Source organism: Gadus macrocephalus, chromosome 5 (genome assembly GCF_031168955.1).
Source record: "Gadus macrocephalus chromosome 5, ASM3116895v1".
In the NCBI taxonomy this organism is placed as follows: Eukaryota; Metazoa; Chordata; class Actinopteri; order Gadiformes; family Gadidae; genus Gadus; species Gadus macrocephalus.
The window spans coordinates 10,822,775-10,840,782 of NC_082386.1; the positions used below are offsets into that span (position 1 = coordinate 10,822,775).

The 18,008-nt window shown below is 46.3% G+C and overlaps 1 protein-coding gene across 1 annotated transcript; it reads left to right on the forward strand.

Annotated features, from left to right (window-relative positions):
• Positions 1-15,787, forward strand: arel1 (apoptosis resistant E3 ubiquitin protein ligase 1). The gene is given in 23 exon segments (XM_060052209.1): positions 1-901; positions 1,115-1,283; positions 2,575-2,795; positions 3,053-3,124; positions 3,216-3,442; positions 3,838-4,075; positions 4,638-4,807; positions 4,941-5,121; positions 7,081-7,325; positions 7,461-7,538; positions 7,634-7,775; positions 8,103-8,224; positions 8,463-8,538; positions 8,664-8,773; positions 8,863-9,042; positions 10,874-10,999; positions 11,749-11,878; positions 12,285-12,343; positions 12,441-12,483; positions 12,486-12,529; positions 12,677-12,852; positions 13,300-13,370; positions 13,373-15,787. Coding segments are annotated over 23 exon segments (3,057 nt in total). The 5' UTR covers positions 1-753; the 3' UTR covers positions 13,402-15,787.
• Positions 15,788-18,008: the final 2,221 nt, after the last annotated feature.

Sequence of the window (18,008 nt, forward strand, 5' to 3'; positions counted from 1 at the left end):
TTATTTATGTTAATATAATGAACAAGTATTTTATTTAGTTGTTGCTGAGAATAAACTCCGAAATGTTTAAAATGTTCACGTAAAGACGGATGAATGCCATGTGTCATCATTGTAATCAGGCTGACATTGATAGCTACTCGGTTAGCTGGTACCTACTGTTCGGTGTGTTTAGCTAACGCCACTGACACTGTGAGCAGGTATTGGGAGTAGCATCACGTAGATTCCAGCTTGACACTGGCTGCAGTGTTCCTGCTTTGGCCCATTCTATTTTAAACGGAACTTCATGTATGATACATCTTTGTGTTTTTCGCAATGCAATACCGAATGTGACCATTGCATTTGTGCGTCTTTCCCTTGGAAACGCGTCCAAGCTTCAGGGCTTATTTTCTTCGCCATCCTACTTGTTTCCATTCTTGTTTTGGCTATAAGGCTTTGCTATTCACATCGTTAGTGTTCTTTTTTTCGGCTGCATCTCACTGCTGACATTGATGAGACCACTGTTGGCTCATTTCGATTAGTTGTTTTTGGTTATTGGTGATTGGCTGATTATCTTGAAGGTGTTATTATTGATTTGACTAGGCAATGGCTTAACTCAAGATTTTCTTTGCTGTCTTTCCTTTTTTGTAAATTCTTGGAACACATGCAGCATTTCCTATTATAGTCGGGACCTTGGGGGAAATCGTCTATTCCTTTGTGAATGGCAGAGATTCTCGGTGGGCAAGAGTAGTCTGAGTGAAGGCTGAAGATGGCCTAATGGACCGCCGCTTTTTGCTGACCTTCCTGTTTTGCTCAGTCTCTTGGATTTTTTTTTGGGAAGTACGCTGGAAAAAAGGCAAAGAAAGTCAGATCCAGGAATGGCTCAAAGGACATAGACTCTCCAAATACAGACACTTGTTTGAAGGTCAGTAGTAAAGATTTGCATCTTGTTTGTCACCCTACTTTGATAGTCTAACGTTCGTTAAAGTTGAGGCCCTTCCACCTTTGTTCGTTTTGTAATTTCCATTGCTTTAGCTGTGTTTTTGTACTTTTATACCAAACTCAAGGAGTTTTCACTTTTTTACTATTTCATGAGTATGAAAGGTTAATGAGAGTGCATGTAATGTAACTTCTCTAGATGTTCAGACGTTGGAGGAGCTGAGCCTGAGTGTCCTGAGTCGTCTTGAGGAGGTGGTGAAGGAGCAGCAGCGCTGGAGGGAAATCGCGGAGGCCAACTTCCAACTGCTTCGAGACCTTGCTTTTCAAGAGTGGCTGTGCTCCCAGAGCCTGGAGCACTACTACCACACGTAAAGCTTTTTAAACATTTTGTACAGTTACCTCTATTCAGCTGTGTATTTTGACTATTGTTTACTTGTGCACTAAACCTGCACTAAAACCCTTTTTCACTACACCTGTTTTGCACAATGTTTAATTACCTTGTGCATATTGGACAAAGAAACTGGTCAGGATATTGACTTTCGGTTATGACCGTATTCAATGTAGGGGCAATGTACAACAAGCGTGTATTTCTTGTGTGCCCACTTGGGGGCATTCTTCCTCTGCCTCAGGGGGTGACATTGAGCAGAGAGACTGCAGTGTTTCAAAGGCTCACTGCAGTAATGGGTATATTTTACGGACCATAACACAGGCAAATTGCACTCTCTAACGCACAGCCCTGTAGCTGTACACACAGCCCCTAGGGGAGTCTGGGCCTGCAAATCTCATAGTTGTCTACCGGCATTCTTCTGACCTTTCTCTGCAAATTGAGTCTTCTACCCCGACACAGGAGGTGTCCAAAGGCGTCTTTGCCTTTTGTTTGGTGGTCAGAATAGATTACATTTGCTATTCACACAGTAAAGAGCCTGGTGTCGTATGGCAGTGTTTGAGTGAAGTCATCTTTGGTGTCTCTAAAGGTCGGAGCTGCTTCTCTAGTGTCGTATTGTTGATGTATGACAGCTACAACAAACACCTCCCAGAGGTTCCAAGGACATTTTTCAACACCATAATCGTCCCACTCTTGTGTATGTGTAGTTAAACAGGGCCGTTGATAAATTACACTTTTGTGTGTGTGTGTGTGTGTGTGTGTGTGTGTGTGTGTGTGTGTGTGTGTGTGTGTGTGTGTGTGTGTGTGTGTGTGTGTGTGTGTGTGTGTGTGTGTGTGTGTGTGTGTGTGTGTGTGTGTGTGCGCACGCACGCGCGCACACACTATGCACAATCACTACAATGAATTGAGTGACTGACCATTAATTTAGATAAATAACACATAAACAAGTCTGTTTGGGTGATGACATATTCTTCCACATTGACCTTGCTTGCTGTTGACTTGAGGTGAAAGGTAACCGTAAGGTTACTTTAGTTCAGCTGGGTTACAATGTTTGCTTTGTGTGCACATGTTTCCATCTCTGCGTGGGCTGGTCTATTGTGTGTGTGGCTGTGCATGTGTGTGTGTGTGTGTGTGTGTGTGTGTACGTGGTTAAAGCATACACTGTAACTCGGCAGCAACGTTGAGTCAGCTTTTGAGTTGCAGCTCCATGTAGCTGTTTAAAGAATCCACTATTGGCGATCCGTACTGAGTGAAGGCTTCTATTTTGTGGGCAGACTGCAGGCATTGGGGTGTTTGAACCTGGACGATCTGGCCCAGTTTGACAGTCAGCTGCAGCTGTCTCTGGCAGCCTGGGGATACTACTACGAGGACTACATCCGCTTGTCCAGGGGGGTCAAAGTCCTACAGGCTTCCCGGGGGAGCCGAGACCAGGACTACGAGATCCGGCTGGTGCACAGCCTCGCCAAACGACGTCTGAATGAAAAGTGGTCATTCGGTAGGTATCTGATCCAACGGTCATCTGATGCTACAATGTTGTATATGCTACACGGTAATCTCCAGCCAAGGAGATTACCGTCACTGCTGCATATCATTACAGCCTACGAGCCTTTCCTTCTCCCGCCTGTCTTGACAAGAACAGTTGTCCCATGGACGTGTCTTTGGTTATCATACAGCTTGGGGTCTAATAATGATATTCCAAACAACATCAAGTTTGTTCTAATTGTGTGTTTGAATTGTACCTCTGTCTTTCAGCAGGTGCACTCATATTTGGCTGTACTGTGGCACTGTGCTTCCTGATAAAGGACCTCATGTTTTACGTGATTGGTGAGTTTGAACAAAGTTTAAAGTTGAGGGGGTGGAGAAAGAAGCAAAGAAATGTCGACAAGCTGTGTTCTCGTTCTCGGTCCCCCGCCAGGTGGAATTACTGTTTCCATCATAGCGTTTGTCTTCACCATCAAGTTCCTCTGTGAGCTCGCGGCGCGGGTTGTCAGCTTCCTGCAGAATGAGGACCCGGGGCGACGCGGGGACCGTAGCATCTACGACTATGTGCGGGGCAACTACCTGGACCCGCGCTCCTGCAAGGTGTCGTGGGACTGGAAAGACCCCCAGGAAGTGGGACAGACGATGAGCTTCAGAGTGCACGTAAGACGATGGCGACGCTGGTCATAGGCTCGAAGAGAGCTTCCTCAGAACTGAGATTTCATCCGATTTATTAAGACATTGTTCTCCTTTCAATGTGTATATTACACATGGGTTTACACACCGTGGAAAAACACCTCCACATTGGTCATTCTCTTGCAAACCCTTCCTAACGAAGTCAGAAATTAAATGCAACAATTTTTTTGCTGTAATGACACGCGCATGGGCCCAATACATATTAGTTTGTAAAAAAAACTTCATATTATACGTTTAATACGTGTTAATAACGGCCAGCGTTGTCCTTCCATACGTCTGCGGGCAATGTATCGGTCATCCATATATACATGTATCATTCACAGAAGCAGAAGAAAGACGTAATCCTTCCTCCTCTTCCCCAGCTGTTCTACAAGAACGGCCAGCCCTTCCCGGCCCACCGGCCCGTGGGCCTGAGGGTCAACATCACCCACATCGAGCTGGCCCTGGACATCCCCGTCACCCAGGAGGTGCTGCAGGAACCCGAGTCCAACGTGGTCAAGGTGGCCTTCACCGTGCGCAAGGCCGGCCGCTACGAGGTGGCGGTGAAGCTGGGGGGGCTCAATGTGGCCTACAGCCCCTACTACAAGATATTCCAGCCAGGTAGAGTGGTATACATTGTATACTGTATTATCTGCTCCTATTCATATGATTTATCCTGTATTAGGGTCTTTGGTTAATTGGTTGAAGAATTATGACAGTTTCAGGCCTTGATTTATGCACTACCTTCTTTTTTTTAATTAATTTAAATGATTACGTAATAATGAAGGTTTTCAAAACATCAGAGTAATTCATGCTTCATTTGGTCATTCATAATAATGTGGACCGTCATCTTGGTATTAGTCCTGGACTCCTGGGTTATGCTTTATATAAGGGGTAAGGCGGCAATACAATACAATACAATGGGGTATCTATCATTCAGTCAGTAGATTTACGGCATTTATTAGATGCTTTTATCCAAATCGACCGACAACGGTTGATACACACATTTACACACCGACGGCGGAGTCAACCATGCAAGGCTACACCAAATCATCGGGAGCGTCTTGCTCAGGAATCGAAGGGAGGGATCGAACTAGCAACCTTCCAGTTACAAGGCAACCTGCTCTACCTCCTGAGCTAAGCCCACCCTGGTAAAAACGTGCGTAATCTCTGTCCCCGTCAGGCACTGTGGTGCCATCCAAAACCAAGATCGCCTACCACTTTTCAACACTGGTGCTCGTCAACGGCCAGCAGCACACCCTGCAGATCGAGCCCAGGGACGAGTACGGCAACCCCACCAGTAACTCCACCTCTCTGGTGGACGAGGTCAACTACAGCGTCCACATCCACTCCGTAAGGCACCGACCACCGGCCCCATCGATGTCTAATCCCACCCCTGTAGTGTATCCATATCCCACATGCGACACTGCGGCCTCAGAGCATGCGCGTGTGGCCGTTGTTTGAGCGCTGTCCCCCTGACCTGCAGCTGGGCACGGTGGAGGACGACAGCCCGGAGGAGTACTACAGCGAGTCGGTGTCGTCCAACAAGCAGCAGTGTCAGGTGCTGCTGAAGCTCACCCTGAGGAGAAAGGGCTGCTTCCGAGCCCGCCTCTCCTACATGCAGCAGCCCCTCAGCAACGGGGAGTTCGACATTATTGTTCTCAGTGGTGAGCAGATTGACGTTTACGTTCAGGGCATTTGGCCGCTTTTATCCTAAACGACTTACAATAGGTGCATTCGTCAGAAGAAGGAGAAACAATATATCGCTGTCAGTACAGTAAGGATAATCACAGAAACAGTTGCCAAGCTCTAACAATTGTTAAGTTAACCCCTTCCCCGTGTACAACAAAGATAGCTAGGATAAGACACTGCTAAATGCTAAGTACTGCTTTTAAGTGCAAGGCTTCACGGTTTGAAGCTGCTAGGGGCAGTGTTTTAAGTTTTCGTGTAGACGCCCAATCGTTTTTTTCCGTCGGGGAGCTTGCTATGCAGACTAACCGGATTGTAACCGGATAATTGTGTTTACAAATATTTGTTGCGATAACTGCATGTTATGTTTCTGAAAACAGGAGAAATAAATGAGACAAGGCAGCTTCACTTCTGTTAGCCTCGTTCAGCAGAAAATAACCGTCTATTCAACAGTTGAAAAATACATTCTTAAAGATATTCTTAAAATTAAAATACAGCGTCAGACACGTCATTCAGTCTATGTACTGAGCTATAAGTTCTGTTATAAGTGCTCTTCAAGGTCTTATATCACCATGAAATAAAAATGAGCATTCTGTTACTATTTGGATCTGGCCATTAATTATATGAGCCTACATCTTAACTTTACTTAACTTTGCTCCAATCTGTCTAAACATTATAGCAGGGTTAGTCAACCCAAATGTTCATAGAGCCAAAATAAGGGATGTCCTGTAATACGATTTTCCAACAAAATAATGCATTAATACATAAAGTACTGCGTTTGAGAGGATGGCTTCCCTACACTACACATTTTTTGGGGATTTTCCCACACATTTAAAATGTGTTATTAGTGCTCAATTAGATGAGACACAAGATACACATGCATGCTTTCAGGTCGTTGCAGTAACTGTCAGTTGTTCCTAGGATGGTCTCTGACCCACTATTTCATCCATTGTGTTACAACAATGTTTAGCAAAAGCCTGATTAGCAGCTCTTGTGTTTTTCTTTTTTTTATGCGGCCCTCACAAAACAGATGACCTTTGAACAGCTGTCATAACGGAGCAAATAAAGGTGTAGCTTTTAACATTAATCATGGTTGTAGTCCGTTGAAGCCTACCGGCGTTCACCAACCCACAGACCATGTGGTTCCATGTTTGTGCTCTGATTTATAAAGGAACCGATTACCATTAAACTGAGATCATCTACTTTCGTTAAGAGCTGCGCCTGTGTTTACCCTTCCATGACACCAATCTGAATAGGTGGGAATAACGTGCGGTATTCATACATGTGTAAGAGATTTGTTATTTGTAGTTGTCTACTTTTTAAAGAGCCCCAATAATACCACCAGGTGTGATGCACATTAGCCAACACAAGCCAAACCAATTCAAAATCCACCCTTATTGAAATCACACATGTCCACCCAGAGGAATGACGGGTAAATTATCCTACCAGCCTACCCAGTGGACTGCACTGTTAGCTGAGAGAGGGTCTTGAATTGTAATGAGGAATTGTAACAAGGTTACTACTGGTATGCTGATCAAACCTCATTCTGAGCCATCTCATCTCCCGATAGAGATGGCGAGCAGCCCTTTCAGTTCCATGGGCTGAGCGGTGAGAGAAAGGGAGGGACGTCTGGTAGAGGGATATCCATGTCTGTTACATGAATGGGAAATTCCTTTCTCAAGTTCTGCATCTCCATGTCTTTGCGGTTGTTCATCTCGTCCCCCTCGCTCGCCGGGGACTTGTAACGGACACGGCTCATAGGAAGTAAGGGAATGCATCCTGCATTGTGGTAGACTCGGACAATGCTATGATTCATTACCCTCTGATATAGGGGCCCTTTGAGCACGCGCACGCACACGCACACGCACATGCACACGCACAATCACATGCACACCCAGCTCTCTCCCTCACACCTGTGATCGCCCCTCCCCCTGCAGAGAATGAGAAGAACTGTGTGGAGAAGAACGTGTCCACGCCGGGCATCAGCATCTACTTTGAGACGTACCTCTACAGCAGCGGCAACTACAGCAGCTCCTCCTGGCAGCCGCCCTCCTCGTCCCTGCTGGCGCCCCAGCGGAGGCCCTCCATGGGGGATGAGGAGGAGGAGCACGACTCCCCGGTGGAGGGCCAGCCCGAGAAGGTCAAGAAGCCAAAAAAGGTCTACTGCTACATATCGCCAAAGGTGAGCCATCTGCAGATTTGTAGTAATCGTAGTAAACGATGATTTTCATGGCTGGGTTGCTTGATTAGGGCGGACTACGAAAGGTGATGATCAGGCATTGCGCTATCAACAAGTCTTTCTGTTTCCGTCTCCCAGCAACTATCCGTGAAGGAGTTCTACCTGAAAATAATTCCATGGCGCCTTTTCACCTTCAGAGTGTGTCCAGGGACGAAGGTGAGCTGGGCGGTCCTGTCGTGAAACACCACAAGCCGTCAATCCACACGACCGCTAAGGACTCTCCTCTCTCTCTCTCTCTCTCTCTCCTCCAGTTCTCCTACCACGGGCCGGACCCGGTCCACAAGTACCTGACGCTGGTGGTGGACGACGGCATCCAGCCCCCCCTGGAGCTCAGCTGCAAAGACCGCAACATCATGGCCGCCACCTTCATCCGCTTCCTGCATAAGAACATCGGTCCGTTCTGATCCATCAGCCTCTTCAATTTACGTTTACCTTTTACATTGAGTGTTTAGCAGACGTTTTCATCCAAAGCGACTTACTTTTGATATATTTGGCAGATGAAAGAGAAATGACAAAATATCGTTGCGGTACACTAAGGATGTTTGATAAAACAAGTGCCAAGCAGTTTCAATTGCTAGGAATCTAAGTACAAATTTATGGTGCCATGATGTACAACATACAATAAGTGCCTTAGGGTGGTGTGTGGTTGGGACCATGTGAGGGACGCTGTGTCAAGCCTGATTTTTAGTGTAACCGATGGCCTTCTGATATCGTCTCTAGGGGGCTCGGAAACGTTCCAGGATAAGGTCAACTTTTTCCAGAGGGAACTCCGGCACATTCACTCCAAGAGACCTCGCACCAAAACCTGCCTCAAGATCACACGCCACACCATCTTGGACTCAGTGAGTGTCTTTGTCTCAGTCTATATCTCTGCGTCTCGACTCTCCAGGCTTCTCTCTGTTGACCTCGTGTATGTGGGTTTGCTCTGCTGCCTAGTCACTGGATCAACCGCCAACCAATTAATTGGTAGTGAAAGTTAGTTACATGTACTGTTGATGAATGCAGCTATTGATTATGTTGACTCATTCTATTGCCTTTAATTATCTCCTTCATCAAACACATGGTGCACTTCGCGGTCAGTCGCTGAAGGCCACCAGAAACTTCTCTGTATCGGATTGGAGCAAGAACTTTGAGGTGGTGTTCCAGGACGAGGAAGGTCCGTAGAACCGTGTCTCATCCATTATCAGCATGTATGAGGCCACATGCGTCTCTGGTCTGAGTTGAACTGAGTAACAGAAGGGCTCTTCACCTGACTTGCTCCCCAACCCTCATGCTCCACAGCTCTGGACTGGGGCGGGCCTCGCCGCGAGTGGTTCGAGCTGATCTGTAAAACGCTGTTCGACACGTCCAACCAGCTCTTCACACGCTTCAGCGACAGCAACCAGGGCCTGGTGAGTCCGGCACCCGGCGTTTCTGTTTCGCTTTGCCTCCGCCGCTGCTAAGGGTGGGGGAAACTAACGTGACGCCGTCAACGTTGCAGGTGCACCCAAACGCCGACCGGCCGGCCCACCTGCGCCTGAAGGTGTACGAGTTTGCGGGACGTGTGGTGGGGAAGTGCCTGTACGAGTCTGCGCTGGGCGGGGCCTACAAGCAGCTGGTCCGCGCTCGCTTCACACGCTCCTTCCTGGCCCAGGTCATCGGCCTGAGGATGAACTACAAGGTACGGAGCGGGAACAAGTACACATACACTCAGTGTTTCCCACGCATAGACCAATGTGTGGTGCAGCGCCACAGTATCAACACCGAGCGCCACAAATTGATTCTGCTTCTTTTTTTATTATTTTTGCGGTTTTCATTCTCGTTCACACGCGCATACGCAGACCAGAGACAAGCGCGCATTCATGCCAGTGGTGCGCGGGTACACTTATAAACAGCTGATTGAAGCAGCGGGATATTTGGCACAGAGAAGACAGTCGGCGACCGTTTTACCAAAGTTTAGTATGATATACTGTGCCCAAAATTATTGTTATCTCAGAAAAGATAATGTTAGCCCTTATGAACTCAACGTTGTTGATATTGAACATCCCACACCCTAAGTCAGCATAGATAACGTTGGTAACGCAGCAAACGATGTGATTAATATGAAATGTGGTTGTAGTTGAGATGGGCTACGGTATTAGACTGGGTATCCCCAGGCCGTTCTGCTGGCGATTTGATTTCGCTCTGCAGCAGGGGCTGGAGCGCGATACATTTCTTTCTGTTTCCGATCCGCTTTTACTGGAGCCAATCACCAAGCTGGCTGTCCCCCCTGGCGCACTATTGGCTGGTTTAACACAATGAAGACAGGGAAGCGATTGTTGCGATCGAAGCGATCGTTGGTCTGATTGGTTGAAGGACTATTATTATTTTTATTATTATATTTATATTGTTACATTATAGGCTGCTATTGATTTTATTTAACCAAAAAAGTTAAATACAAGAACAGGTTGATATTGGTTGAGGTAGTTCTTGAGTTCAGTATTTGAAATAAAAACCTCCACCTTTAGTTGTCTTTTTCAATTCATTCCTTGAATGTCACAGAATCTAAAACTAAAGTAGGCAAACATTTAGGTAAAAACTAAACTTTAACATACATTTTGGTGAGTAATTCTCAACAAGAAACTTAACAGACAGGTCATCCTCCAACATGTAGTCCAGGTCTTTGTATGAGCAAACTAATTCTACTGACCTGCCATGTAATGCCATGTGACATGCCTCATCCCTAACTCTCCACCTCAAGCTGGTGTGTAGTGAGCGTTCTGGCGCCGATTGGCTGCCGTGCATCACCCAAGTGGATGCTACATATTGGTGGTGGTTAGTGAGGTCCCCCCTTCACTTTAGGCGTCTTTGAGTGTTATTAATTATTATTATTATTCATGTTTAACCTCTGTTTTCCTTTTATTCCTAGTCTGTTTTACATAGTTTTGAATGATGACTATATGCTCTGTAAGGTGACCTTGGGTGTCTTGAAAGGCGCCTCTAAATTAAATGTATTATTATTATTATTATTATTATTATTAATGTATGGAGTTGGGGCAAGGAATAAAACCAGGCAGGGTTATGGTAAAACATTTTTCGTTGTCTTCTCTTTAACAGCTTACGTTAAAGAAATAAGATTGAGCTGAATATTTTAAAATGCTTCTTGTAGCTTTAAAATTGTCTCATCAGGTGACAATAGATACGCAGACAGTTGTATATTTAACATGGCAGCTTCAGAAAGTGTGTGTTTGAAATTGCATCCAACCCTCGTTAATATACTGATATTTTCTTATCCATGATTTTATAGGCCGAGTTCAAATTATTACTTTAGCGATGATCCTGGTTGCTCTTCATGTATATTATTGTTGCATAAAGCCAGAGGAATTTCTTCTATCCCAAACCCTCGTGTGTTTCCCATCCCGTGTGTGTGTGTGTGTGTGTGTGTGTGTGTGTGTGTGTGTGTGTGTGTGTGTGTGTGTGTGTGTGTGTGTGTGTGTGTGTGTGTGTGTGTGTGTGTGTGTGTGTGTGTGCAGTACTTTGAGACGGACGACCAGGAGTTCTACAAGACCAAAGTGTGCTTTATCCTCAACAACGACGTGAGCGAGATGGACCTGGTGTTCGCCGAGGAAAAGTACAGCAAGGCCGGCCAGCTTGAGAAGGTGAAGCAACACTCCAGCACCAGAGACGGAGGGGGACACCAAGATAAACACTGCACATCTATAAACCTCTCTGCATGCCCGTGATTCACCGTTTGATTAAGCAGCCCCGCCTTCCGTCAACGGTGATCTAATGGAGCACACGGCCTCCTAGGTCTTTGGTCTCGTTTTTTGTCCAAAAGGATATCGGCCACGTGTTTAAGAATGAGTTGGAATTTTCAGAACGGATCCCTCACTGCTCTTTATCTTGAGGAGTTGGTCAACGAAAACATTCATTTCCATTAATTTCCCCGTGCTGCCAATAGTTTGCTTGGCTTGATAACAATAAGTCCATCAATCAGATTAGGATCTGTCCGACGGGTCTCTCTAAAGGCTGGCAAGTGTACAGATTCCCACAGACATACCAAGCCTATCCTTTGTCATTGGAAGTCCAACTAGTTTTCTAAAAACTGACTCCTGAAGTAAAGGCAGTTTGGCGCCACCTGGTAATATTCCTCAGTATCTACAAAGACATTGAAATCATTTTACCTATTCAGGAACAGGGTTGAGGATCTGCAGGCTCTTTATGTTTTATTCTGTTTGTTAATTGTGTATTAAGAGTGGTAATATCTTCAATAAGAAATGTAAAGGATTTTTCTCAAAATGGAAGTGAAATGCTACACTGTTGTATTTTGTATAATTTTTCCTGAACTTTGGATCTATAAAACATTCGGCAGCACGTTGTCCCCTAACCCCGCCATGTCCTGCACCAGGTGGTGGAGCTGATCTCGGGCGGGGCACAGATAGCCGTGAACAACGAGAACAAAGTGCACTACCTCAACCTGCTGGCCCAGTACCGGCTGGCCAGCCAGGTCAGGGAGGAGGTGGAGCACTTCCTCAAAGGTACGTGGAGGGAGGAGTTGGAACGCATGCCCGCCCTCCTTCACACAGTCTCTGATTGAACTGCCCACATTTACTGAACAACTGCTACAGCCAGCATGCCCATAGCCAGCTATGAGTTCACGGAGGTCTGGACCGTTTTTGTCGACATGAAAATAAAATTAGGAACTAAATTCAACTGTGTAAAAAATCAGCAGTCGAGAACTTCTCTAAGATGAGTAATCGCTTTATTCAGTTGAGACTTCTTACTTTGTGCACGCCGTGTAGCACATCTGTTGATGTGAGCACAACCCCCCCCCCCCCCCCCCCCCCCCAAGTGAAATCACCCTCAGGTTTCAAATTGACCTATGGGAACCACCACCAATGGTTGAGGCCAACCATTAACCTCAACCTTCTTGTTCATATGCAGGTTTGAATGAATTGGTGCCGGAGAACTTGCTGGCTATATTCGATGAGAATGAGCTGGAGGTGGGTTATTTTAGGACCTTTTCTACCATATCTTGCATAATGACGACAAGATCGGGGCGGTGCACATTTAGACTATATGCGTGTGATTTGTCCCCAGCTGCTGATGTGTGGCACTGGAGACATCAACGTGCAGGACTTCAAGCCCACGCCGTCATCGTCGGGGGGTCCTGGCACTTCAGAGAGAAGGTACGGGGGAAACCAGGACGCTCGCCGCGTTATAATTCCTGGTGATGCTCCGCATTTCTGTTTTTAGCATGTTGTCTCACTCATGCTCTCGCTCTCTCTGTCTCTCTGTCTCTTTCTCTCCCCCCCCCCCCCCCCCCCCCCCTCCAGGTAATGAAGTGGTTCTGGGCGGTGGTCTCCAGCTTCACCCAGGAAGAGCTGGCTCGCCTGCTGCAGTTCACCACCGGCTCCTCCCAGCTGCCCCCCGGAGGCTTCAACACCCTCTGCCCCTCCTTCCAGATCATTGCCGCCCCCACGCACAGCACCCTGCCCACCGCACACACCTGGTGAGTAGCACACACACACACACACACACACACACACCTGTGGCCCGCTCGGGAGTAATGTGATGTCATGGACTCCACTCTATAAGGATGAAACCTGGCAAATGGTCAGCAGACACAATAATGACATTTTATTATTTTCGACTTGCCTTTGACCTCACTTTCGGGGCAGATTCTTTCTATAGTCTTCTTGTGACCAATCAGATCGCAAGTTCCAAAATTCACGGTTTACCGTTGTGGTTTAAAAAAGGATAAGCATGTATGTCCCCATTAGCCATAAATCATCTATGGAGCTCAAACGGCCACAGTGAACACACCCATACAGTCACAATGTTGATGTTGAACTGAATGAACGGGCAGTCTTGGCTGATCCCTTCTTGGACGGGAGTGGTGATTGAGGTGGATCCTCCCCCAATGCCCTGACTCTTTTCTCCACCTGTGTCTTGGTAGCTTCAATCAGCTGTGTCTCCCCACCTATGACTCCTACGAGGAGCTGCACAAGATGCTGAAGCTGGCCATCAGCGAGGCAGCGAGGGCTTTGGTATGCTGTAGAGGAGTCCTCCTCGCCCCTCCCCCGTCTCCTCCTCCCCCCCACCACCGTATCACCTTGTGTTGGAACTAACACAACACATGACAGGAGATCACCTGAGACACACACACACACACACACACACACAACACACACACCACACACACACACACACACACACACACACACACACACACACACACACACACACACACACACACACACACACACACACACACACACACACACACACACACTCTCACACACTTGGACAACTTCCGGGAAAATGGCGATGGAGTGTCCGTGCTTCGATACATTTAATGCTGTGTGTATATATATATATATACATATATATGCACACTTACCAAGATGCTGAACTTAAGAGGGGGGGGGTGGGGGGGGGGAGGCTTGGTTTGGCCTCATTTTACTTCTTTTTTTATATGCTTGCTAGACCAATAGGGCCAGTTAAAAGGCAATCAGTAGTGGTTTGCGATTGTTTTGGTTTGTTTTCAACATTGCAAGCTTAGGGTTTGGAGTGCGACTGCGGCCTGCACGCGGCCTGGATGCCTCCTGCCCTCTCGGCCTTAATCGATCAGGGACGGATTTGTGTGTGCATGTAAATACGGATATCATTGTTTTATTTCAGGACTTGTACATACCAGTAAGTATATATAAAATAAGTTTGCATCTTGTCACTACTTTTTTTTTTTTTTAAAGAGAATGGAATGTTGAATAGATTTGTTATCTGATAATGATGGATTAAAAAAAATACTTTATTACGTTCCTTTGTTGTCTGATGGGTTTAAAAGATGCCAAGCGATCTGCTCCGCGGACTCGTGTTTTAAGTTCACGACGCGGTCGACAACCCCAACATTAGTGGTCACTTGGTGACTCAGTGGTCACTTGGTGACTCGTCCAGACAGCTGCCCTGCTTTCCTCTTTTCTCCTGTTTTATGACCTGCCTTACTCCCAACCCTCCTTTTGCCTGATTTGTGTTCAGAGGGGTTAAGTGGTCAAGAGGAAGCATACAGTTCCCATTCGTGACACTGGTTTGACACTGTCCCGACCTCTCCCCTGACCTTTGCTGGGCCGATGCACTGCTGCCGCGTCATTCGGCTTTTCTGATGTATTCACAGCCTTTTTGTTTTTCTAGGTTTACCTCAGAATCTCCTATGCATACTCTTTCACCACAGCTCCATATACACGGAGTGCTTATGCATGTACACACCCCATACACGCGAGTATATATCTAAACATACAATTTATTAGTGGCCTCCAGTGTTTTCTGACCACATAAACGGTCATGAACTCTGTGCAGGACTGTGCAGAAGATTTAGAAAAAAGGTGATGCTGTTTTTCTTTGTGAAAATACCTATTTATTTTTAAACGATGTTGATTACTGTGCACTCTGAGCCATGGGAATCGTGAACTTTTTGTTTGCTTCATTATTTGGAGTTTTTTTTATTTTTGTTTTGAAGGCTTTCACTGTTCTGTACTTGGTCAGGGGAGTACCCGGCCGCGCTACCTGGTGGAATATGTATCAGGCTGCCAGGAAGCCCGTCTTCACCGCCTCACACACAGGACCACGTTCCAGGAAGGTTCAGCTTCCTCATGATTTGGAGTGCAGTCGTTTATCTCTGTTGTATCGGTCATCGTTTCGGTTCGACCATTGATGCACGTTGTCATATCATACTCACTCCTCCCAGGAAAGACAACGCCTTTAAGAGATTTTTTTCACAAATAGGATTGCAGATGGGATGTTGTCGATAGTTTGTTGTTATTAATTACGGGATTCTGCACCCATATCTTGAAACATTTTTGCACTTGACGTCCGAGCCCTCCGGCTGCAGTATATTATCATGCAGGGTCCTCTTGCAGAGAGCTGAGGGATTCAGAAAGCGGATTATAGTGCTTGGTTTGTATTGTGCAACAGTAACGTAATCTGCAGAGCACAAGAACATCAGGGATACTTATGGTTTAAAAAGAGGAGAAGAAACAAGTCTAATTTTTAATACCAACAAACAAGGCCGCACTTACGTTTTAATGTTTCATAAAAGGTGCCATTTGAGCATAGCGTTGGCCAAGTATCATACGTTTTGGAAACGAAAGCTGTGACCCAACTATCAATACTAGCTGGAGTAATTTTGTTCTTGTTTAAATGTTCATATCTGTTTTGTTTCACATCTAGTTATGATCTTCTATTCTTGTCTCATGATGGGCTGGTTTAAACAAACATATTTTTTTAATTTTATTTATGTAAATATTGTTAAATATTTGCCTATGACTTAATAACTGGGCTGGGTTTTTTATTTGTAAAAATGGCAAGCTGTTAGTGGCTAATGAATGTTTGGGGTTGCTGCAAAGCAGATCCATTTGTTATGGTAATAAAAAAAAGTGATGGATTAAATACAGTCGTGTACCTCAGTTTGTGTATATTTCAACAGCAAGATGTGTCGGGTGTGGTTATTCTGAATCGTATAACGGACCAACTCGGACCTCTTTCTCTTAATGTAAGATCGTGCGAAGTTGAAGATCGTCAAGTCTATTACGGGACTTAAGCAGCTGCTTTGCCACCATCGGACGCTAGGGGGCAGTGCACGTTCGGTGTTTGTTTCGCAAAGCTCTGGTGGGGCTACATGCCTACGCCTCCTCCTTCCCACGGGACTGCTTCGCAGGGGTAGAAGATGAGGGGCTTTCCTGTCCTCAGCTGATCCCCCACCCATGCCCCCCCCCCCCCCCCCCCCACACTTCAAATCCAGAAGAGAGCAAATGAAGAATTCAAGGGCAGATCTGATAAAAAATGATAATAAAAGTAGGAATGAGCAAGTTCCCCTTTGACCCTGTTGAACATGTAAAAAATAAATACTTGTTGAAAGCTGTTTAACATCAGATAAACAGCCAAAGTCAGATCATGTCACTGTTAAAAAGATCTGCAGCACACAGGTTCTTTATTGCTTAAAGGATGGAAAGCAAAGGTTCACTTACTTTAATTTTCCTAACTAAACAGAGGCTCTTACAGTATGACTGATAAGAGCCCCCCCCCCCCCCCCAGTATGACTGACCCTAATAGCATGAGATGTGATTAAACACACTTCGTAAGTGCTTTGTACTTACGAAGTCCCAAGTCATATCCAATGAAGCATTACACATCGGATAAGGCCCCGTTTAGTATATTTATTAATTGCTTAATAATCCTGAACAACCTTTCAGTCCCCCCCCCCCCCCCATACTACAGCCTCTTTTTCCCGGCTTGTCTTCATAAGCAGCCGTCTAAGCGAGCCGGTCGGGACCTCATCTTGAAATACTCAGAGGCAGCCGTCCAATATCGCGGTCTTGGCATGCACCTGTGGATTTGCATAATGGTCTTTCTCGGATTTCCCCAGGGAGGGCTTGCTAAAGAGTGACCACAAATCAAAAAGTGATCTCCCTAGACTTGGAGTAATGCATCCCGTTGGATCGGTCGGGGGTTGTTCACAGGCAATAACAGTGTGGCATCTCCCCACACAGAAATACTCCACATTGTTTTGTTATTTTCATCTGATGATACTAATTCCCTGGGAAACATGTTTCTCCAGCAAATGTTCCATGTGCTGTCCCATAAACGTCTCCAGACTTGACTACAGCTTGCTTTAAGGGAGGACTCTGTGTAGCCAACATGTTGTGGAAGTCAATTTATGGGTGGTTCTTGTCCACCAATGAATTTGCTCGAAGCGGTGCCTCATTTCCCCTTTTGTGAGTCCGCCACCAAGGAACACTATCTGTCTGGCCGAAACCCTTGTTTCCTGATAATTGTCAGCAGAGAGTGGTCTTTACAGCTGGGCACACAACACAAGTGTGGTGGAGCTTATCCTGATATGAGAACATGGCTCTCTTTGAAAGTGCCCCAGGGAACACAGATCACAGAACACTCTCTCTCTCTCTCTCTCTCTCTCTCTCTCTTTCTCTCCTTCTCCTTCTCCCCCTCCCAAGCACACACAGTTCCTCATTACCTGATTGATGCTACTGATTAACTGCCAACTGGATTGGCTGCAGGAATTTATCATTGATGCTGATTGAACTGACTCTGGGGCCAATTTCAATCAGAGACGTTGAAGGACGCGCAGCGCTCCAGGAGCGGCCCTGGCGGCGCGCTGCTCTCCCACTCTGAAACTCTTCTCTACACAAAGTATAGATTACTGACTTCATGTATCGTGCAAGCAGGAGCGTCCAAGCCCTGGTCAGCATCAGCTGTATGGGAGTCTCTGTCAGCGGTGGTGCAACATCACCGCCGCTGTGCTCTGTGCGGATCAGCCGGCCACTTCAAAACCGTCCGGCGCAGGAGGGGGAAGTATTTGGGTTTGTTTTTAGGTGGGTGGTCCGGTCTCCCCATTTTCCCCTCCAATATATATTTTTCGCCTTGTGAAGGCCTTTCTGCTGGTTCCGTTTATGATGTGGCGGAAGCGCGGTCGTGCGATTGACGAGAGGGATTATGTGTTGCATTAGTGTGACGTACTGGGGGATGTGCGCGTCCCGGTGGTGACATTGGGCTGGCAGCGGAGGCACGAGCAGGCTGGAATCAGTACGGTAGAGCTGATGAAAGACAGCGAGTCCCTCCCCCCTCCGCACTATGTTTAAATCTTCGGAGATGTGA